The sequence below is a fragment of the Larus michahellis genome, chromosome 19 (genome assembly GCF_964199755.1).
Source record: "Larus michahellis chromosome 19, bLarMic1.1, whole genome shotgun sequence".
NCBI lineage: Eukaryota > Metazoa > Chordata > Aves > Charadriiformes > Laridae > Larus > Larus michahellis.
The window spans coordinates 5423205-5446400 of NC_133914.1; the positions used below are offsets into that span (position 1 = coordinate 5423205).

General features: G+C 58.2%; 1 protein-coding gene across 4 annotated transcripts in view; it reads left to right on the forward strand.

Annotated features, from left to right (window-relative positions):
* The window catches only part of PTPRU (protein tyrosine phosphatase receptor type U), a 153679-nt gene that overhangs the window by 9935 nt on the left and 120548 nt on the right, over window positions 1-23196 (forward strand). For all 4 annotated transcript variants that reach the window (XM_074563050.1, XM_074563051.1, XM_074563052.1 and 1 more), the window contains exons 2-7: window positions 8161-8289; window positions 17020-17291; window positions 17390-17471; window positions 18177-18292; window positions 18513-18687; window positions 19780-20073. In XM_074563050.1, coding sequence (XP_074419151.1) covers window positions 8161-8289; window positions 17020-17291; window positions 17390-17471; window positions 18177-18292; window positions 18513-18687; window positions 19780-20073 — 1068 coding nt within the window. The remainder of the gene's footprint in view (window positions 1-8160; window positions 8290-17019; window positions 17292-17389; window positions 17472-18176; window positions 18293-18512; window positions 18688-19779; window positions 20074-23196) is intronic.

Sequence of the window (23196 nt, forward strand, 5' to 3'; positions counted from 1 at the left end):
GAGCTGCTGGTTTTTACCCCAGCCGTGGGGAGGGAGGGAGGGAGGGATGGATGGATGCCCAGCTGGTGCTGCCAGGGATGGCCGAACTCAACTGGGGGACTGGTAAAAACACCCCGATAATGGGTTTTGGGGCTCAATTAGCCGTATGCCCCTTTTTACCTGGCCGAAGGGTGCCCGGCTCGGTCCAGCACGCTCCCCCTGGAGCTGTGACACGGACTCCCTGGGCATGGAGAACCTTTTTATTCCCCCAATGGGGGTTTCTACGGGTGGCTGTAACCTGTCTGTCCCCCCCCGCCATTTAATAGCGGGGGGTTTGGCTGAGCCCACCCCCCCCCTCCCCGGCGCTGGCAGCCGGGTGCGCGGATGATTGATTTACCCACGTCAGCCCCATCGCCACCTTCAAACCTCAGTGTCGGTCTTCCCACGTTGCTTTTCCCGGTGCAACCGGAGGAGGAGGAGGAGGTCGACCTGGATTTCGCATTGCACTGAGACCTTCCTCCCCGCTCCTCTTCCTCCCGCTCTGATTTTTCCCAAGGGCTGGGGGGAGGATGCTGGGCACGGCGGGGACCGTGCAGCTCCGTCACTGGCTGGTTTTGCTGCGTGGCTCCGTTTTCCACCTCGAAAGGCCATAAATAACCCGGCGGAGCTGCATCCCCGAGGCCCCACCCGCGCTGGCATGTGCTCCATCAGGAGGATTAGGCCCCCGGCGCGCTTCGCTCCCGCATCCATCACTGCAGAGAGGTGGTACCCGAGGGTTGGGGCTGGGGGGGGGGGGAGACTGAGGGTTTCCCCTACTTTTTTATCCCCTGAAAAATGGGGTTGGTTTGGAAAACTCGGTCTTTCCCCTGATTTCTGGAGCCAGGGGTTGGTGTTGGAGCCCCCCCGGGGCTGTGGCGATGCTGCTGCCGTGTCCTGGGGTAGCTCTTTCCCTGTGGAACTCGTGCCAAAGGAACGGCTCTGTCCTGGGGGGTTCCCCAAAAATCAACATTTCACCCTCGAGCCCCACGATCCTGGTTTCTTTGGGTCCGTGGGCACATTGCGGTGGGTTGCCTTCAGCGGGGCCGTGGGGTCCTGATGGTAATAAAGGAGCCAGGGGGAGAAATGAGCTTTTTCTCCCCAGTTTATTTTCATCCTTTTTTCACCTTTTTTTTTTTTTTACCTTCCCCTTCACCCCCCCGCCAAGGTGGCACCGTGGCCTGGGAGCTGTAATTGCACAGTAAGCAATCGATAACGGCGGGACGGAGCTTTCCGAAGGCCTGCCTTGTTTTTCTTCTTACGGAGTGGAAGAGGCAGCCCTGACTATGTTAATTAAGTGACGGTTAATTATTAAAGCGCTTGCGTTGCAGGTTAGTGGCCTCCTGGCCGTTTCTGTGCTGCGGGACCTCTCCTGACCTGGGTATAAATAAGGGAGGAACGATGCTGGTCCTTCCCGGGGGAGCAGAGCCGCCTGGATCCGGGCACAGCACTGGGATGGGGTCTTAATACCCACGTTTGCTCCAGCCGTGGGGCTGACACCCCCCATAGCATCACTGCGTGCCCCATAGCGTCACTGCAAATGCCCGGCTGCGCCCGCGTGGGGGTGATGCAGCCCCCCGAGAGCTGCTTTGGGGGTGGGAGGGAAGGGGAGCTGCGTTTTGCAGCTGGATGTGCCCCAGGCAGGGACTCAGACTTGGCAAGATTAATTATTCCCCCTTTTGCTTTTAAACGCATCTTCCTCATCAGGTGATGCGCGTGGTCCTTGCCCAAGCGTGAGCCCGCCCCCAGGCATCCCAAACCCTCCAGACTTGTATTTTTTCCGGTTGTATTTGTAGTTACGGGCTTGGGGATGCCTGTAACTAACCCACATCTCCCGCTTCCCACCTTGTCCCTGCGCCCGGGGTCCCTCGCAGGCTCCCGGGGCCGGAGATGGAGCTGGGCTCTCACCACGGGAGGTTTGACACCTCCACGGGGACTTGCAGGTAAACCCCATAGTCTAACAGGCAAAAAAAAAAGAGTCTTATGTCTTCTGTAGTTGCCGGTAGACGGATATTGTTCTCCTAGTCCTGTGCTTTCCAAACACTGAGGTTATCAGGCATAAGTGACTTATTATGCAAATCCTCCGTCTTAATATCTGGCTGCTCTCTCCCTGGAATTGCATTGGCTAAACCCCATGCGTTGTTGGAGCTGCTAATGTTTACACATTAGCTTCTTTGGCTAATAGACAAGGCTTCAAGTTGCAAATTGATGTTTCTTACAGCTGAGCAAATTATTTTTCTATTAAATGCAATATTTAAAATGATTTGGAGAAGGAAAACAAACTACTGGCGAGAACGTTAATGGAGCTGCTTTCCATATTCTTCTAATCAGCTTTTATCGGGGCCAGGAAATCGGTAATTTTTCTTTAAATGTTTCTATTTCGCGGAAGTAGGGGAACGGAGAGGAGCAGGGAGAGTGTTTATCGTAATCTCTGGTGTGTGTAAAGCACAAAAACACTTGTAGTTGCCTGTTGCGCTTTTACCCAAGGTCCTTCGGTGGTGTGAAGCGCAGCTTGGGAGGGGGGGTTTGGTTTCCCTCCCCTTGCCTGGACTGGAAGAGACGATCCCAAACCCCGGGGGGTCAGGCTTGGCTGGGGGCTGGAGCTGCCCCGTGCGATGCTGGGGATTCCCAGGGCTCTCCGTGGGCGCGCGATGCCGGGACGCTGCCGCGCAAGGACCCCCTCGCCATCCCGGTTGTCTCACCAAGCTGGATTCCTCGGTGCTGCATCCCCCCCGAGTGACTCCCAGACCCCTGTACAGCATCGTCCCCCGGGAGTCTGAGCCCCCCCCCCCCCCCCCCCCCCCCGGATAAAAATGGGGTTTCCAATCCCGTATCCGTTAATAATCTCAACTGGGAGCCTCCAGTGTGGTACGCGCAAGATCCTGCTGGATAAAAGCGTGTTTAATTTTAGCTGGATTGCAGTATGTGTTCCCTATCCCCCGTGTCTGCTGGCGCCCGGGGGAAAGCGGCTCCCGGCGTTTCCTTCCTGGGGCACGTTCCCATAGGAGCGTGCCGAGGAAATCGCCTGTAAATAGCAGCGGGACTCTGGGAGGTGGGGAGGCTGGTTCGGCTCCGCGGGGGTGCCGGGGAAGGGATGGCATCTCGCCGGCGTTGCTGGAGCTGGATCCCAGCAAACCCCGGCTCCAGGGGCTTTCCGTCATCCCCGGGGATGATGCCGGTTGCTGGTGGCGTTATGGGACTCTGCCAAGTCACCCGCATGCCTCAGTTTCCCTATCTGCAGCAGCACTAACCATTTATCCTGTGTAAAGAACTTGATCCTTTGGTGCAGAAAAAGAGCATCTTTCTCACATGCGTTAGGAGGGGAGGGCTTGGGCGCCATAGTCCAGGGCTGCATGACTTTACGTAGCCTCCGGCTCCATCCCTGCTCCTGGGAAGTAGTGAAAACTCTGGATTTGGGAGGAAAAGGAGCTCCGCTCGCCCCCTGCCCCATCTCGGTGCGTTTGGATGATGGTGACGATGGGTCGTAGCCCTGTGTTGCTGAGCGGGGTGTTTGCGTGCGACCGTTTGGCTGTTGGAGCGATGCGCGGTGTGTCCTGCGGGTACCCGAATCCTTCTGATTTCCTGCTGGTGGTTACGCGGGACGGGAGATGCTGGGAAAGGCCAGGAATGAAAAATTAATCCTGACTCCATCCAGAAGGTCACCTGTGTTGGCTTTCCCAGCTGGTACCTGCACCATGTGCAAAGGGGTGCTGGAGGCTTGTGCCCCCAAGATGCTGCATCCCGAAGGTGACCATGGGGCTAATCCAGTCCCGGATAAGCCAAAACAGGAGCAAAACGGGCTTTTTCCCCATCAGTTGGCTCTGCTTCATCCTGGTGCTGTACTGGGAGTCCTGGCACCCGCTCCAAATTTTTCTGATGAGTCCATGCTTGATGAAATTTAGATATAACCCCCTTTTTTTTAATTTTTTTTATAAGGCCTTTCCACTTCTAGGTAAGTTATTCATGTAGCATCTCCATCCGATGATTTCCCGAAGGGCCTGGGCGGTGTCGTTGGCCCCCTCGGGCTCCGGGAGCGTGCCATCCCGTCACGGATGGTGCCAGGCCGCCCTTTAGCGCCGGAGCCTTTTCAAGGCTGCTCTGTAAAAGAAAAAGAGAAGCCCGTGGAGCATGTCCCACGGTGCAGGAGGTTAAACAGGAAAGGTTTAAGTGTGTAATTAACTTTGAAGCGAGAGGAGCGTAGACTCGGCAGATGAAAGGGCGCTGGGCGGGCTGGTGGGCAGGCGGCCACGTTCCTCAGTGGCCATGAAGATTTAATTAGACGCCGTCCATTGTGCTTGGTTGTTTGGTCTTTCTTTTCCTCCCTCTTCTTCTCGAACCCTTCGTTCCTCCTCTCCCCCCTCCCTTGACTTTCCTCCTCTCCGTCCCTGGGAAGGGGGATGCTGGGTGGCACTGGTCCCCAGGAAGGATGCTGGGTGGCACTGGTCCCTGTCTCCCTGGTGAATCCATTAAGCCACGTCTGTCTCTTTTTTTTTTTTCTTAAAAAAAAAATTGGTCTGTCTGGTGTTTAACCCCCATATTAGTGCTCACCCCTCTGCTCCCCTCTCTCTGGGGCATGTCCCGGTGCCGCAGTGGTACCCGGGAGGGATGCTGGGTGGCACCGATACCCAGGGTGGATGCTGAGCAGCACTGATACCTGTCTCCCTGGCAAATCCCTCAAGCTGCCTCTTTTTACTTTCTTTTTTAAAAATATTGGTCTGTCTGGTGTCTAACCCCCGTGTTTAGCATTTGCCCCTTTGCTCCCTTCTGCCCGGGCACGCTGTGGTGCCAGGGAGGTGGCAGCGGTACCCGGGATGGGGATCCTGGATGTCAGTGGTACCCAAGGAGGATGCTGAGCAGCGCTGCTCCCCATCTCCCTGGCAAATCCCTCAAGCCATCTATTTTTACGTTTGTTTTAAAAAATTTCGGTCCATCTGGTGTTTAACCCCCACGTTAGCGCTCGCCCCTCTTCTCCCTGGGCGCACCACGGCGCTGGGGGGGGTTTGTGTGAGGCGTTTAACAGGGCATGGCTCGTCCTTGGCAGCGGGTGCCTGTCGTGCCGTGGGGCAGGCTCTGGGTTTGGGGGGGATTTAGGTGACTTTGGGGTGTCACTCATCATCTTGGGTGCGTCGTGCCCCCGGGGAGCAGACCGTCACACCCCCGGCAGTATTTTTAGCCACTCTCACAGTTCAAATCGCGCCTCCTTGCGCTCCCCGCCTGCGTCCCACCGCCCGGAGCTGCTGGTGCCCAGCCTCCCGCCAGCGCAGGGGAACTTATTTCCCACCATTTTTTAGGGCTCATCCGGACCCAGAGTTCCTCATCCTGGCTCCTGCAGCCCACATCTCGCTGCCGTTAGCCCTGAGGATGGGTATAAGCATCCCCGCGGCTGCAGACAGGTGTTTGGGCTGGCAGTTTCCCTGCCTCCCTTGCAAACGTGTTGATAAAACATGAATTATTTTTTTTTTTTTTTACAAGCCCCTCTGGGTTTACCCCCTTTTGACTTGCCACGGCTGCTGGGGGAACCCACAGCCACCCCTTCTGCACCCGGGAAGTTGGCGTTTAATTGCTCAGATGTTAATTTTTATACCCCTCTTAATTTGGTGGTGGGGAGGGAGAAGGGGCTGGGGGTCGAGCTTCTCCCCAGCCCTGCCCTTGGATGGGGGGAGACGGTGCCAAAAGCCTCCCACAGCTCATGGCAACCAGGGCTCTGCAAAACCTTCTGTATATTTTTTTTTTTTTCCCCCCGTGTATATACAAATCGGAGACAATTTTATCTGTGGGATGGGGCAGCCGGTTGAGCCGCCTTCGTTTCGTGCTGTGGATGAGGGGAGCGGGTGGGAGGGAAGGAGGTGGGGGGGGGAAGCCATAACGATAAACCTGTCCGAGGAGGGAGACGGATGGGCTCGGCCAGCTGTGCCTCCGCCAGCGAAATAGCTCCTCTGCGGAATTGCATTTTAAGCTTCTGGAGCCCGGGCATCGACTCGCAGGTGGCCGAGGATCCAGCCATGGGGTGAGGGAGCAGTGGGGAAACTGAGGCACGGCACCGGTTGGTGGCAGTGGCCGCGCTGGGGCTGGCAGTGGGATGCAGCCCGGGAGGAGGAGGAGGTGGTTACGTCTTTCCCAAGTGGGAATAATTTACAGGGGGTGAAGGAATTGCTATTCCCTGGGAAACGGGGCTCTGAAACGCTCTTCCCTCCACTCTGGTTTCTCAGAGAGAAAAAAAAAAAACAAAAAACAAAAAAAACCCAAAAAAAACCCAACCCCAGCACTAAGAACGAATTTCTGCATCCCAGAATATCCCATTTGAGCAGATCTTGGAAAGAAACATTTGGGCTTTTTTTTTTTTTTTTTAAATCAGTTGGCACTTAGTTTCTGACACGTTGTTTTATTTTGAAATTATTTTTTTTTCCCCCCCCCTTTCCTTCCTGGAAAATTTTGACAGATTTGTGCTTTTTCTCCCATTGGAAAGCGCAGCCAAGTTCCAAACTCTTTTTAAAATCCGGTGTGTCTCGTGGTGAGAGCCGAAGGAGCCGGGGAACCGGGGGCACATCCGCACGTGGGCTGGGCAGACGCTCCGTTTCGGGAAGGATTTTGAGAAAGCTGTGAGGTCTCGGTGCCTCCAGGCATATAAATAGGAGAGAATTTGTGGTTTTTGGTTGTTTTTTTTTTTTTTTCGTTCTTTTAAAAGAAGTTCCTTGTGGTTCTGGGAGGAAAAAAAATCCCCACAACCTTGGTGATGGAGCTGGAGCGTGGCCTGGTGCTTTAAAAATATGAGTGTAAAAGGGGGGAAAAAGTCCCAAATCTGTTCTCATCTAGGACCGTGTTGGGAATCGTCATTTTATGTGCGTTTTATGGGTTGGTTTTTTTTTTTTTTTCCCCAGCGTTTGGACTCGCGTTTGCACAAGCGACGTGTCTGAGCATCCCCTCGCACGGGGAAGCGCAACCCGTGCCGGCAGCGGCGAGACCGTTAACGGGCAAATCCCTGGGCGGCAGCAGGAATTACTGATGTAATTTGGGGATAAAATAGGAAAAAAAAAAAAACAAACCAAGACAAAACCAGCAGAAATAATCCCCGGGCCCGGCTCTGCTTTCACGCTGGCCCATTAGGGGATATTTGCCTTTGTTCGTTGTGCTTGCTCAGGGCTTTCCTAACGCGCCTGCCCTCGTCAGCCCAGGGGCTCGTGTTAATTAGCGCTGGTGCCCTGGTCCCAGTGTAATCTGTGGGTTTAATGGAACAATAGGTCAGTGTTAACGAACCGGCCCCGAGCGGCCCCCATGGGCCCACGCCAGCCCCAGAGCTCCCGGTTTGGCGGGATGGGGGGGATGGATGGGGGGACGCGGGGATTGGATGGGGGATGGATGCAGGGACGCAAGGTTGGACGCGGGGATGGATGGGGGATGCAGGGATGGATGATGGATGCGAGATGCCGGGATGGGAGGCTGGGTGGCGTCTCAGTGTGCTGTCACTGTGTCACCTCGGTACCCGCGGGGACAAGTGGTTTCTTGGCGTTTATTCCGATTCTCCGTGTCCAGCCTCGCAGACCGGGGAGGTGGTGCAGATAAAAAAACAAACAAACAAACAAACAACCCCAAATCCCCCCAGAATAAATAAAAGGGCTCAGAAGTGCCATCCCGCGGCTGGGGGGGTTCAGTGATGCGCTTGTAGGGGTGTAATTGCTGCGGCTTGTTGGAGGTCCTGGCTGAGACCTGTCGCTCTCATGTCAGGCAATGAAGGACAGACCCCCTGAGCTCAAGGTCAAACGCGCGGGGGCCGGCAGGGGGCTGAGGTCAAAGCAGGGTTTTTGCAGGAGCCCTCGGGCTCTCGCCAATCTTTCTGCGACCGCTGCAGGCGAGTGCCTGTCTCCTGGGAGAAACCCTCACCCCGTTCGGTGACCGGCCCCCGGGAAGCAAAGCTGGGAGCTGCGTGGGGAGACCTCCATGGGAGCTGAGACCTGCCAGCTCGTTTCACTGGTGGGGGAACTGCATGGGAGGAGAAATGGGCGATTAGCAGCAGACGAGACCATATCCTCGCTCACGGGTGTCCACGGGGGGGATGCCTGGTGTCCCACACCATCCCGTCAGGGCTTTTGGGGAGGAATTGGTTGATTTGGGGTCTCCACGGGGGCTGATGGGTCTCTCTGTCCGCAGCTGGCTGCACCTTCGAGGAGGACGGGGACCCGAACCAGTGCGAGTACAGCCAGGGCGAGGACGATGACTTCAGCTGGGAGCTCGTCCGCAGCTACATGATGCCACACCTGATGGCTGACCTGCCTCACGGTGAGTCCTGGTCCCCAGCGGGGCCACGCTTGTGTCCCCCCCAGCCCCGTGTCCCCGGGGACCTCTGCTCCAAGCCCACCCCTCGGTCCTGGACCCCATAGCCGGACCACGTGGCTTCTCCCGGTTTAATTCCGGCAGCATTTGAGGCTTGGCTTGTCCTCGGTTGCATGGGCAGGGTGCTGCTGTGCCCGCCGGCAAGGTGTGATGAGCTGCATCGGTCCTCAGCGCAGTGGGGCGGGATGCTGCGTGGCCCTGGGGTGGGGTTGGGGGGGGGAGCGTCGCTCGGGGACAGGGGACCCTGCTGCTGTGGGGGGAGGAGGGTTTTTAACAGCACAGCAGGGACAGGGACATCGGATGGCTCTGAGCCCCGTGTCGCTGTGTAACCCCCGTCACCCCAAACCACCCTGGGACAGGAGGAACCTGCAAACAGTCCCAGAGTGTATTTTTGGGGTAAAAAGACAAGATTTCCAGCTCTGCCTCCTCTACCATGGCTACATTTGTCGCTCGGGCACCCCCAGTCCTGGTTCCTGGGGGCTGCGAGGGGGATGTCCCCTCCGCCTTGGCATCTCCCTGCCCGCGGGATGGCAGCAGCGCGGGCGGCTCTCCACGCTCCCCACGGGGCTCGGCAGCGTCTCCGGCGATGCCAAATTCCCCATCTGGCCTCGTGAGCGGCATCTGCGGCTGCCGCCAGCCGGGATGCGCCCAGATCCCGTCGTAAAGGGGCACCTTCGGAGCTGCTCTGCTCCCTGGTGTGTCGGCTCCTGCTGCTCTTCCAGGTTTGGGGGCTCATGAGAAATTCCCATCTCTGGGAGTCGTGGAAAAGGGGGGAAAAAAAATGCGTTTCTGGCCTTTAAGAGTGTGGGGAAAGGCTTGTGGCTGTGAGTTGGAGGCATCGTTGAAGTCTTGGGAGTGTTAAGGAAGAAAATGCAGCTGGACTTGCTTCTCCCATTTTTTTTTTTTTTTTTTTTTCAAAAATCTCATTGCTTTTAAACCAGTTTTCATTATTTTCTGGGTCCACCTCCTCGCTCCGATGGGCAGGCAGGGGGAGCAGAGCCAGCCACGGGGAGCTCCCCATGTCCCGTGGGGGTGGCGTGGGCACCGTCCCTGGTGGCGTTCGGGGGCTCTGCTCGCTCCCAGCTCCAGACCCCGTCCCGCTGTGACACCCCCCCCCGCCCGGTTATCCCTGTGCCCATTCGCTTTGCGAGATGCAGCGGGCTCGGGATGCTCTGCGTTTTCGGGACCTGCCTGATCCCGGCGCTCCGGCTCCTGGTGCCCAGCGGGGAGGTCAAGTCCCAGGCTGAAGCTGGGCAGAAAGAGAGAAAAACTGGTTTAGAGCTCGATAGTACAAATGCCCCTTTTTATTAAAACACTAACTGCTTTATAGAAAACTCTTTACTGCTCTGTCAATCTGCCTCCAGCTGTTTATCTCGTGCCTTGTTCATGCCAGGGATTAATTTGGCTTTTTGCCTCCACTAACCCTCCTCTTCCTTTACCTTCTCCTCTTCCCATCACCTTTTCCTTCCTTTCCCATCCCTGCCGGCATGTCCTGGGCGAGGGCAAAACAACGCCGACAGATCCCGGCTCTCCCTTGATGATTTTCCAAATAATTGCTTGAAACTGAACTATCCTAATTTGTGTGTGTGTGCGCCTCGGGGGGGGAGTGAGTTTCCCGGGGCGGCGAGGACGGGGAGCAGAGCCGGGGGTGGAGATGGCTCAGGATGGAGGGTCTTAAACCTGTAATTAGTTGGATTTTCTGCTCGGTTTTCAGCCGTAATTTAAAATCTGCAGCAAACTGCCTGAGTTTTGAGCCTGGGGGCTGAAGGGGTGGGGTGGAAGGGGCTGCTCCCTCTGCTCGAGGAACTGTCTGTGGCTTAGCAAGAGATGGGGGCTTATACGAATGCAAAGAAGTTTAAGAAATAAACTCCGGAGTTGATGGAGAAGCGGATGCGACCATCCCCGGTGGGATGCTGAGCTGTGAGCGTTGGAGCATCCCGGGTCCGGCCCCCGGGAAGAGCATCCCTCCCTGATGGTGACACCCAAAGGGATGCTGGTCCCTGTAGCCGGGGGCTCCCCTAATAACAGGTAGACGCTGTTTGCTCATGGCCTTGGGGCACCCAGTGGGTGCAGGGACCCCGTTTTTGCGTGGTTTTACCCCGGTGTCCGTGGGGGGTTGTGCACGAGGTTCCCGCAGCCTTCTCGCCCCTCTCGGCCCCCCCCCCCCCCCCCCCCCCCCCCAGCAGCTCGGTGGATGAAAGGTATTTCACAGCACCGGGGCCTCTCTGGGGAGCGCTTTCCAAAGGAGTCTCGTGGTCTTAGATTAAAATGAGTTTTTATTGGAGATCAGCCAGTTTCAAGGAGCGGAGGATTTATTGGAGCGGCTGCTGGCTGCCGGCCACCCACCCTCCACCTCTCCATCCCTCTTTCTCCTTGCCGCCTTGTTTGGTCTGGGTTGTTTTTCGCCCCCCCGCCTCCCGCCCCATCTCTTCCCATCGTGACTTGTCTCCCTCTTTCACCTAAAGAGGATGGATGGGTCTCTCCCACGTTGCAATTGTGATTTTTTATTTTATTTTTTTCGGCTCTTTAGTGGTGTTTTTTAAAGGAGCCGGGTAAGGCAGGGCTGAGGCTGCACCGTCGCTGTGCCTGCTCCGAGATCGCTCTCCCGGGATGCTTGGGGTGTGCTTTCCTCCCGCTCTCCCCCGAGCGTCTCCTCGGCTGGTCCTCGCCTGCCTTCGGGCTCTGCGATACCGAATCTCCTTAGAAGCCCCGCTGTTCCGAGGCTGGGGAGAGGAGGCACCGCGTGTGCCCTGCTCTGGGTCCAGCCGGGTCCCCAAATCCCTTTGAGGAGCAGGTGATTGGGTGGGGGTGGGGGGTCCAGCAGGCAGGGATGGGGCAGGGGAGCGAAATCAGGCCAGTTTCTCCATCTTCCTGGGGTGAAACACAAGTTGAGGTGACTTAATGAATAGCGAAATAAAGCAGGGTGTTTTGGTTAAGCCCCGTATGAATTTGGACGGGACGGATCCAGGGTGGAGCACGGGGTCGGGTCCCTGTCCTCATCCCCGCGGAGATGCCGGGTGCCCCTCAGAGGAGAAGGATGCTCTGTGGAGCTCCAGGGACTCCCCGGGAGAAGGGGGCAGGCGCCTCTTTTTTTGTCCCCGCTTGAATTTGCGGGTGGAAACTTAAAGGAGTTGAGTTCAATTGGGAGAAACTGGGGCAAAAGCTCCCCGTGGAGGCCCCGTGCCCTCTTGCCCCCCACCTTCCCCCCGACTCCGCAGCCCCATCCCAGGGACCGGAGCACCCGGGCTCCTCCGCTCTGCGCGGCTGGGCTCAAAAATACCGAAACGTCATATTTGTGGGTGTTGTTTTCCCCCCCCCCCCCCCCCCCCCCAAATGGTGCTTTTTCCTAGGTTTTCCTTCCAAACTCAGTGAGATCAGAAAACCCTCTGTGAATCGGGGTATCTTTTCCCTGCTCGGCTCTTCCCTCCGAGCACGGAGCTGCCATCGTGCTCCCCTGGTAACCGCATTGAGATGCCCCAACGTGGCCGTGTCGGGGGGGGTGACCGAGCCGTTGTCCCCACCCTGATGAGCTCCGGTGTCTCTCCATCCCCTCCAAGGAGTCTCTCCTTCAGCCGATAGCTCCGGCGCCGCCTATCCATTAAAAAACCTGAGAAATTTAAAATCAAAAATTAAAAATTTTTTTTTTTTTTTTGGCTCCTGGGGGAATTACTCCGGGCTGTCCAAGGAGGCCGTGGCGGTGACAGGTCCCCCGTGGATGTTGGGGATGCTGCTCCTGGGGCTCGGCGCAGAAGCGGGGAGCGGGTACCCCATTCCCGTGCCGGCTCTGACAGACGGAGAAGGAAAACGGAGGCACTGTCGGGCTCCGTCTTTCAAAGCCATTTCCTGGAGGCAGACGCTGGAGCGCTCGGACCCTGTCCCCTGGCACCCCTTGGCTGGCGGTGCCGCCCTCTGCCTGTCACCCTGCCTGCCTTTCGCTGCCTTTTAATAGCTCTTTGGTTTTATTATTTAATTTTTTCTAAAAAAAAAAAAAAAAAAAAAAATTATTTTTATCTCTCGGTGGTTTTGCAGGAGGAAAAAACACGTTGAGACGGGGAAGAAGAGGTGGGGGGGGGGGGGGGGGGGGGAGCGTGTTCTTCCCTCCTCTCCTTGCTGAGCTGTTTTGGGTTGTTCCCAAAGGATGCGGGCAGGACCCTCGGGATGGGGGTGATGGGCAGAGCGGCTCCTTCCCTGCGGGCGGGCAGCGTTTCAGCTCCCTCCGGGGAGAGGAAAATCCTTGGGAGCTCATCGCTGAGGTTAGCGGAGCTGCCGAGTTATCCTCGAAGACCTGACTTGAATCCCAAGTGGGAAAACTCATCTGGAGACCCCGCACGAGGACTTTGCCGGGATGGGTACAAGGCTTTCCGTGCACAGCCCCTCCGGGCTGATTTTTTTTTGCGGCTTTTAAACCTCATCGTCGACTTTTGCGCAGCAAATTGATGATTTTTCTTTAGGGATTGTCGCTGGAAACTTGTTTCTCTTTTCATTCGGTTGATTGAAATATTATCTAGTTTTTTTTTTTTTCTGAGTCTTTCCTCTTTCTCCACGGAGCGCTTGGGCTCTTCCCTAAAAACCCACCTGAAAACTAAATTGAAATTATATTGCTGCAGCCGAGCTGGGTGGGGGGCGGGGGGTGACACAGAGGGGCTGACTTGTTATTTACGGTGACGAAGGGGGGTGACAGCTCGCCTGGCCTGGCATCTCGATTCAAACCGACCTTAAATAGAGGATCAGATAAAAGATTTAACGAGCGAAGCCGGGTATTGATGTGCACCCCCATCCCATCCTTCGGTTTGAAGTCTCAACTGGGGGGACGCCCCGGGGCTGTTTCTGTGGCTCCCGTTTTGGGGGGGATTTGGGGAAATTGAAACAAGTTTCCGGCGACGTTCCCTAAAGAAAAACCATCAATTTGCTACGCAAAAGTCGACGATGAGGTTTAAAAGCTGCAAAAAAATCAGCCCGGAGGGGCTGTGCACGGAAAGCCTTGTACCCATCCCGGCAAAGTCCTCATGCGGGGTCTCCAGAAGACTTTTCCCACTTGGGATTCAAATCAGGCCTTTGAGGATAACTCGGCGGCTCCGCTAACCGTGGCCGTGATTTTCCCCACGGTGACTTTCGGAGCAGGTTTTCGCTGTGTGATGCCAACACCTGGCCAGGGCTCAAAACCAAGCCCCGCTGTGCCGATGAGCTCCGCTATTGCATGAACCCTCCTGCTGCTGGGAGCAGTCCTTTCTGTCCCCCCACCCCCCCCGGCTCTGGGACACCCCCTTCTCCCTCTTCCCACTCCAGCTTTGCTGGCAGGAATTAAGCTGAGCTTTAAAAACTGGAATTCGGTGGTTTGCGTAGCTCTCCCTGCAGCTCTGTTCTGGGAAAGCTGCCGGATCCTGGTGGAAGCTGAGCTCCCAGTGGGGTGGGGGTACGGGGGGGACCCTGGCACTGGATTAAGAGGGAGTATCCCTGTTATATCCCCTGCTGTATCCCCCTGGGAGGGGCTGTGCAGCCCCTTTGCCCTCCCGGAGCTGCCTGGCAGCATCCCAGCTGGATCAGGAGACCAGGGACAGGTGGGTTGGTGGCCTGCGGTGGGGCTGCGTGTCTGCAGGGTGGGTGGTGACACTGTGTGTGTCACCTTTTTGTCACCCGCTGGCTATCCCCCTGCCTCCTCCAGCTCCCCGTGCTGCGGGTGGGAGCACCCGGGCAGGGCTGTGCCGCTGTTTTATTGGGGTGCGTTTAAAAAAAAAAAAAAGCAACCGAAAATTCTCACTGCAAACCAAAAATATCCTCTGCGAAAAAAGCCCGGGGCCTCCCGAGGGTGTTTGGCACCTCCAGGCACCTCTCTGGGAGGTGTCGTCTGTTCTGGGCCGGGGGATGCTCCGGTGCGGGATGCAGCCCCCCGATGCGGGATGCGGCACCGCCACACAGGGATGAGTCCCTCTGCTTCTCCCGCGTGAAAAATAACCAACCCCAACCCATACCGTACCTTGGACTCGAAGCTGGGACCAGTCATTTACGGGGGAGGAGGATATAATTAGTACAAAAACGAGCGCTGGGAGCCTGCTTTTTCCGATGCTGGCAAGAAAATTAAGGGGGAAAAGCAGCGGGCGGGGGAAACCCTGCCGGCTGAGCGATGCACCGGGGGATTGCCGCCCCTTCGTGTCCGTGGTCCCGGCTGACCTTAATTCTCCCTCTTTTAAAATACCTCGTCAGTGGTTTAATTTTAGTCTTGGTCCTCTGGCTTTTTTTTCTTTGTTTTGAAAGCCGGGGGAGGAAGAAGGGTCTGTGTCTTTTAATGAGAGCCCGGCAGATTGGGGTGGCTTTTGGGAGATGTCCCCTGGCGCGGGGCGGCAACCGCTCTGCGCCGCCGTGTCCTGGACCAAATGGAACCGCTCTCATTAGTGCAGAAATAATTTTGCTGGAGGAAGCGAGGGGAGAAAACAAAACAAGAGAAGGAATATGGACATAGTGCCTTCCCTTCTGGCCATGAAATGCTGTGGCTGCGCTCGACTCCAAGAAAATAAATTGTTATCGTTTTAGTTCACCCTGAATATCTGCCCGTGGGGATGGGGGGACGGCCGCACGGATCGGCCACACAGCGGAAATTTTGCTTTTTGGTCATTTCTTGCCCCTGCCCCAGCCCTCGTCTCTGAGGGATGCACAGGAGGATGCACCGCGCTGCGGTACCCGGCGCCGCATCTCCCCGCATGATGCTGTCACCCCCTGCGTGTTTCGGGGTGTCTCCCCTGCCCCCAGCACAACTCCCAAGCGCTGGGGGGGGGACGACAGATGAGTGCCCCCCACGATCCTCTGCTACCTTCGTTAGGCTTTTCTTGGTGCCCTCTTGCCCATGGGAGGAAAGTGTGTGAATTTGTTTAAATTAACCAGCGGTGAAAGCTATTAATAATTAAGCGCCTACTGTCAGGAAAACAATGGTAGACTTGAATAAATGGCCCGGCTTTGTTACTTACAGCTTCTGCCGTTATTAAAATGGAAGGGATATTAATAACCCCCTCGCCTTTGGTGATGGGGAGGGTTTGATGGGGCAGCTTCTCGCCCACCCTGTGTCCCACCGCGGCTGTGATGGGTGGCTCCCGGAGCTGCTGCGAGGAGCTGGGACTCCTATGTTCCCCCTCTTGTATCTCCCCCTCCTGCATCCCCCCCTCCCCGCATCCCCCCTCCCTGCATCCCCCCCTCCTGCATCCCACGCTCCTGCATCCCCCGCTCCTGCATCCCCTGCTCCTGCATCCTCCTCCCCGCTCCTGCATCCCTCCTCCTGCATCCCCCCCCTCCTGCATCCCCCGCTCCTGCATCCCCCGCTCCTGCATCCCCCGCTCCTGCATCCTCCTCCCCGCTCCTGCATCCCTCCTCCTGCATCCCCTCCTCCTGCATCCCACCCTCCTGCATCCCCCCCTCCTGCATCCCCCCCTCCTGCATCCCTCCTCCTGCATCCCTCCTCCTGCATCCCTCCTCCTGCATCACCCTTCTGTATCTCGCCTCTTGCATCCCCTCTCCTGCATCCTCCTCTCCCCTCCTGCATCCCCCGTCCCTGGATCCCCCTCCTGCATGTGCATTCCCCCTCCTGCATCACCCTCCTGTATCCCGCCTCTTGCATCCCCCTCCTGCCTCTGGACTGCCTAGGATGGAGCATGCTGGGCAGGGAAGGATGCTGCCTTTGGGATCCCTTTTGGGATTTCCATCCTGCCCGCCCCATAATTACGGCTTCGGAGTTGCACTGGAGCAAACGCCAGGACTCCTGGTTTTGTCGCTGGTGATTTTGGGTGATGGGAGATGGGGTACCAGGGGCTGCTGGTGGGGGGGAAGGTGGGGAGCCGTGTCTGGGGCTGGCATCCCGGAGAGCTGTGGTGCTGCCGCTCATTAAGCCGACGAGTGCTTTTCTTCCCCTTGCGAGCACCTGCTGAGCACAGTTTAAACTCGACGACAACTGCGCGGTAAATGATACGAGGCGACGGGAATGGAAATTAAACGGCTGGGGCCCGGCTGGGGGGGCAGTGTCGCCGGAGCCGTGAGCATTAAAGGAAAGCAGGAGGAGGGTCTCCGGTGGCATCGAAGCCGTTACTGACCCCGGTGTTCTGGGGGGGATCAGCTTATCCTGGAGGCAGCGGGGCCGATCCCAGTACCTAGAGGGGGCCTACTGGAAAGCTGGGGAGGGGCTTTAGATCAGGGAGGGGAGCCACAGGACAAGGGGGAACGGTTTTAAATGGAAAGAGGGAGATTTAGATGAGATCTTGTGAAGAAATTCTTGGCTGTGAGGGCGGTGAGCCCCTGGCCCAGGTTGCCCAGAGAAGCTGTGGCTGCCCCATCCCTGGAGGGGTTCAAGGCCAGGTTGGCCGGGGCTTGGAGCAACCTGGGCTGGTGGGAGGTGTCCCTGCCCAGGGCAGGGGGTGGCACTGGGTGGGCTTTAAGGTCCCTTCCAACCCAAACCATTCTGTGATCCTTCCCGCCTCGTCCAGTGGCTGGGTCCTATTTTGGTGTCCTGCTGCTGCCCAAATAGGCATCCGTCACTGACTCCATCCCAGGTCCCCGCCTCCTGTCCTGCGTGTCCCCATGGCTGGGTCGTGCGCATCTTTGCAATCCTGCATCTTCCACCTTCTCCATCCCCGCCGGCAAAGCTCAGGAGATGCAGAACGAGGGGATGACTCCATGCTCTTCTGCCTCCCGCTGCAGGCTCTTACCTGATGGTGAACTCCTCGCAGCACGCTCCGGGCCAGAAAGCTCACCTGCTCTTCCAGGCGCTGAGCGAGAATGACACCCACTGCCTCCAGTTCAGCTACTTCATGTACAGCCGGGACGGCCACAGCCCCGGCACCCTCAGCGCCTACGTCCGGGTGACAGGGGGCCCGGTGGGTAGCGCCGTCTGGAACGCCTCCGGCTCCCACGGCCGCCAGTGGCACCAGGCGGAGTTGGCCGTCAGCTTGTTCTGGCCCAGCGAGTACCAGGTGAGCGCCGGCAGACCCCCGCCTTGCGTGGCACGGACCCCCATCTTGGGAGACCCAGACCCCCCGGCGATGGGTGACCCCTCTGTTTGGTGCCGCAGGTCCTCTTCGAGGCGGTGGTCTCCAGCGAGCGCAGGGGTTATCTTGGCTTGGATGACATTTTGCTCTTGAATTATCCGTGCTGTGAGTGTCAGGGGACGGGACCCGGGGGTGGGCGGCGTTGGGGTGGTGGGTGGGGGAGTGAGTGGGTGCTGCTGAGCCAGGCTGGGCAACCAGGTTTGGAGCTGGGTGCCCTTTGGGATGGTCCTGGGGGGAGCTGATGGACCGAGGTGTAGGTGTAGCCTGGTGGCACCTGGGTGTCCTGTCATCACCTGGGCTGGTGGAGCTCCATCTTCTGGGTGCCTCTGGGGCTCCTTTTTCCACCTCCATCCCCACCAGCTCCAACGTCGCTTCAGTTTTTATAAAACCTTGGAGAAGCGCAGAGTGAACATGTGGCCAGAGTGTCCCCATCAAGAGGGGCCAGTGGGGATCTGAAATCCCAGGGCTGTCCCAACGTGTTGGCTGTTGGGATTCACCTCCTATTTCTTCTAGGCTGGGGTGGGAGGTCTGACCTCCTCTGTCAACCCCGTAGCCTGCATCTGGCACCAGCGCTGTGGGATGCTGGAGGGGAAGGCTGCGTTCCTCCCCAGGACACCGGCCAGTTGTACGGGGACAAATCCCTGACTCTGGGCTCTGGATCCTGCCCAGGATCTCCACTGTGGGCTTGCTGGGGAGGGATCCTGGCTGGGCTGGGAGGTTGGGGACCGAGCCCAGCCCCAGCATCCCAGGTGGGTTTTTGGGCTGCGGTGGGATTTTTGCAGCAATGCCAACGTTTGCGTCCCTCGACAGCGAAAGCTCCTCATTTCTCCCGCCTGGGCGATGTGGAGGTCAACGCGGGACAGAATGCCACCTTCCAGTGCGTGGCCGCTGGCAAAGCCGCCGAGGCCGAGCGGTTCCTCATGCAGGTGAGCGACGACGGTGGGGAAACCAGCATCTCCACCATCAACCCCACGCATTGTTTCTGCAACGCCTCCGTGCCTTCCCTTTGGGAGAAGACACCACTGGGAAGGGAGGAGAAGGGCAATCCCCCCTGCTTTCAAGCAGGCATCATTTGGGGACATGTTGCGTGGCTCTGGATGTCACGCCATGCCTCCTGGTGACATCTTGTCTCTCCTCGGGGGGCAGAGGCAGAGCGGCGAGGTGGTCCCTGCCGCCTCCGTGAAGCACATCAGCCACCGGCGCTTCCTGGCCACCTTCCAGCTGGACGAGGTGTCCAAGGAGGAGCAGGACCTCTACCGCTGCGTCACCCAGTCCAGCCGCGGCTCGGGCGTCTCCAACTTCGCCGAGCTCATCGTGAAAGGTGGGTGACTTGCTGTTGCCCACCAGGTTTCTGGGCCATGGATGGGCTGTTTCAGCTCCATTGTTTGGAGAGGAAGAGGAAGGTGGGATGCTCGGGGCGGTGGGATCGCAGTTGCTCGCTAGGAATGAGTTGCTACACGTGGATGGTTCAGCACAAACCCAGGAAACTACGTTTCGCGGTGGCCTTAGATCGTTTATTTTTGATTGCAGTGGGTGGGAATTAATTAATTATGGTGAAACTGTGCAGCACCGTGCTGGGCAGCGTATCTTATAAAGATAATTAAGGTTTGATCAGATGAAACCCTGTTGCAGCTGTTAAAGCCTCATGAAAAATGATGCAGGGCATATGCACGGGCTGAAGTTTGAAGAGTGGAGGGTGTGCTGCCATACTTCGATGTCGATCCCCACATCGTCTGGGCAGGGGATCCAAGTTTGTCCCATGCTCTGCAGTGTAATAAGGGTGATGGATTTGTTTGGGAAGAGACGATCACAGAATTGTAGAATGGTTTGGGTTGGAAGGGACCTTAAAGATCATCTCGTTCCAACCCCCTGCCCTGGGCGGGGACACCTCCCACCAGCCCAGGTTGCTCCAATCCCCGTCCAACCTGGCCTTGAACCCCTCCAGGGATGGGGCAGCCACAGCTTCTCTGGGCAACCTGGGCCAGGGGCTCACCGCCCTCACAGCCAAGAATTTCTGCCTCAGACCTCATCTAAATCTCCCCTCTTTCAGTTTGAAGCCATCACCTCTTGTCCTATCGCTACATGACCTTGTGAAAAAATCCCTCCACAGCTTTCTTGTAGCCCCCCTTCAGATACAGGAAGGGACTCTAAGGTCTCCCTGGAGCCTTCTCTTCTCCAGGCTGAACCCCCCCAGCTCTCTCAGCCTGTCCTCACAGCAGAGGGGCTCCAGCCCGTCATCGCATGTCCATGCCATCAAGACCACATGAATGTCTTGACTTTAGATAGTCAAAAATATAATAAAATTGTGGTCCCTGTGGTTGTGCCAGTGTTGGCCTCGCTCCAGGGCTGGGGATGCTGTGGAGCTGTTCCTGGAGGGGGATGTTCCACCTGCCCCTTCTCTGTTCTCTTCCAGAGCCCCCCACACCCATCGCACCCCCCCAGCTGCTCCGGGCTGGCTCCACCTACCTCATCATCCAGCTCAACACCAACTCCATCATCGGCGACGGCCCTATCGTGCGCAAGGAGATCGAGTACCGCATGACCTCAGGGCCCTGGTCGGAGGTCCATGCTGTCAACATGCAGACCTACAAGCTCTGGCACCTGGATCCGGACACCGAGTACGAGATCAGCGTCCTGCTCACCCGACCCGGCGAGGGGGGCACCGGCAAACCGGGGCCGCCCCTCATCAGCCGCACCAAGTGTGCAGGTGGGTCCCACGCTGCATCCTGGCCACCCTGGGGTCCTGGGTGAGGTCCCTGCCACCCCAACTGGCCCCTGTCACCCTGGGTGGCCTTGGGCAAGGTCCCTGGCCACTCCACTGGCTGTAGGCAAGGTCCCCTGCCCCCTTGAGTAGTCTTGGGCAAGGTCCCTGCCACTCAGGATGGTCTTGGGCAAGGTCTCCTGCCCCCTTGAGTAGTCTTGGTCAAGGTCCCCTGCCACTGTGACTGGCCTTGGGCGAGGTCCCCTGCCACCCCGGGTGCCCTTGGGCGAGGTCCCCAGCCACCCCCGGTGGCCTTGGGCGAGGTCTCTGCCACCCCAAGCCCTGGGCAGGGAGCATGGCTGGGGCTGGATGGGTGCTGAGGGTGTTTGCTGGTGCAGTCCAGGAGCTTGAAGCATCACTCCTCTGATCAATTTGCCTTTAATTAAGTTTTTAGCAGCTGTAGCAGCATCTTGGGAAGGGACCGCTAATTAACCCCAGGGTGTGATAGCGGCCGGAGGGTAGCAGGGTGCGTGGGTGAGCCCAGATCCCGAACCAGCGCAGTCAGCCTGTGCAGAGGGGCTGAATATCCCTCGAGCCTGAAAATATCCTGATGATCGGTGGGTTTTTGCTGCTCAGAGTCAGCAGCAGCCGGGCGCGACCTCAGTGGGACGCACAGAGTCAGCAGCTGCCGCGCAGCTGGTTCCCGTCCCCGGGGCTGGGAAACACCGGCAGGAGACGGTGTCTCCCCCTCCCCGGGGCTGCAGGAGATGGCGGCATCCAGCGCAGGGCATCCCCAAATCTCAGCACAGGTATCACAGAATCACGGAATCCCAGACGGGCAGGGGTGGGAAGGGCCCTCTGGAGATCATCCCCTCCAACCCCCTGCCAGAGCAGGGTCACCCACAGCAGGTGGCACAGGAACGCCTCCAGGCGGGGTTGGGATGTCTCCAGAGACGGAGACTCCCCCACCTCTCTGGGCAGCCTGTGCCAGGGCTCTGCCACCCTCAAAGTAAAGAAGTTCCTCCTCATGTTGAGGTGGAACTTCCCATGTTCCAGTTTGTGCCCATTACCCCTTGTCCTGTCACTGGGCACCACTGAGAAGAGCCTGGCCCCATCCTCCTGACACCCCCCCTTTCAGTATTTATAAGTGTTGATGAGATCCCCCCTCAGCCGTCTTTTTTCCAGACTGAAGAGACCCAAATCCCTCAGCCTTTCCTCAGCAGAGAGATGTTCCAGTCCCCTCAGCATCTTGGTAGCCCTTTGCTGTCCCCTCTCCAGCAGTTCCCTGTCCTTCTTGACCCGGGGAGCCCAGAACTGGACCCAGCGCTCCAGATGTGGCCTCCCCAGGGCAGAGCAGAAGGGGAGGATGACCTCCCTCCACCTGCTGGCCACACTCTTCTTGATGCACCCCAGGATGCCATTGGCCTTCTTGGCCACCAGGGCCCATTGCTGGCTCATGGTCACCCTGTTGTCCCCCAGGACTCCCAGGTCTCTTTCCACAGAAAAAGGTCTCTCTCCGCAGTAGCCCTTCCATGCTCCAGGCTCCACCACCTCTCTGCACACAGGAGGAAGCCAGGCAGGTCCCCTCAGCACCTTGGTAGCCCTTTGCTGTCCCGTCTCCAGCAGTTCCCTGTCCTCCTTGAACCGGGGAGCCCAGACCTGGACACAGCGCTCCAGTCCCCGAGGGTGAGCGAGCCCCTTGGCTGTCCCTAGAGGTTCCCATCTCATTCCCTCCTCAGAGGGAGCTGTGGATTATTCTCCAGTGCCTGGTTTGGAGCAGTCGGCGCCTCTCAAAATATTTCTTCTCAAACGATGTTAATCCTCTGCCTCACCGGAGGGGGGATGGCCTTGGGTGGGGGGCGCTGCCTTCCCATGCACGGCGATGACCTGGGGGTAATTCAGGGCAACCCCATCCCTGCCAAAGACCCCTCGGGGTGTCCCCAGGGAAGGGACGAGTTGGGGTTTCTCTCTGCCAAATGCCCCAACAGAGCCTGCGGTGCGACCGTGCTGCTGGTCTGGTGTCCCCATCGCTGGGGGGCGATGCGGGGAGACTTCTCCAGCGCCGTGGGGCTGCAGGAGAACTTGTTTCTGTCAGGAGTGTCTGACCCCGCATCCCCACGGGGGGTGACCTGGGTTGGGGGAATGTCCCCGTCTCCGGTGGGGCTGGCAGCAGCGTTTCAGACGCTCCATGGCAACCGCCTTCCTGATGCCGGGGTTTAACTGCTGGTAATTGAGCAAAGTCGAAGGCAAGGAGACGGCGTGGAGGCGGCGCGGCGTTGTCGTGCCGTGTTCGCCCCAAGACCCGGCACCGCCGTGTTGCTGGGCTGGGACCCTGCACCAAAAATATCCCCAACCCAGCAAAAGCTGGGAGCAAGCCCGGAGCATTGCCCCGCGGACGGGGACCGGAGCGCGCATCCTCCTTACAGCCGGCAGGAGCGGAGCAGGACACGGTCGCATCCCCAGGGCTGCGGGGTGTCCCCGGTGGCTTTGGCTGTGGCCGTGGGGAGCCCTGTGAGCAGGGTGGGCGTCACAGACGGGTGTGCTCAGGCGTGGGAGGGGAGGGGGAGATGCAAACCCTGCGCAGGGATGGAGGGGGAGATGCAAACCCCGACCCAGGCATCGTGACGAGGGGCTGGCGGCGGCTTTTCATCCCAGATTAGTTTTTAGAGGCGCTGGGGAAAGCCCAGGTTTCCTTATTACCCTGAAGCCGATGACAGGCGCTGTGTGACACTCTCAGCGCCCTGTACTTAATACCCCGTGGTTACCGTGTTCAGGCTTCCCTGGCTCTGCCCACATGCTGCAATGATGCGTTTTTCGCCTTGGTGTCCCCTGGGTCACAGCGGGTTTGCAGATGGTGACACAGCCGCTCTTCCTCCACCCGAAAAGCAGCTGCGGTGGGATCCTCTGCATCCTCGGAGTCTCACCAGCCCGTCTGCCCGGCACTGCATCTCCCATGCTTTGCAGGATCTGGCCCGGGGGGCGAGGGGGAACCTGGAAAAAGCCCCTGGGCGGATGTATCCTGCAGCCCCTGGGTCAAGGGGACATTCCCCACACGGCCATGTACCGCTGGCCACTGTTGGCCCTGTGTGCCGTGCTGCTGGCCCTCACCCGGAGCTTTTAAATACACTG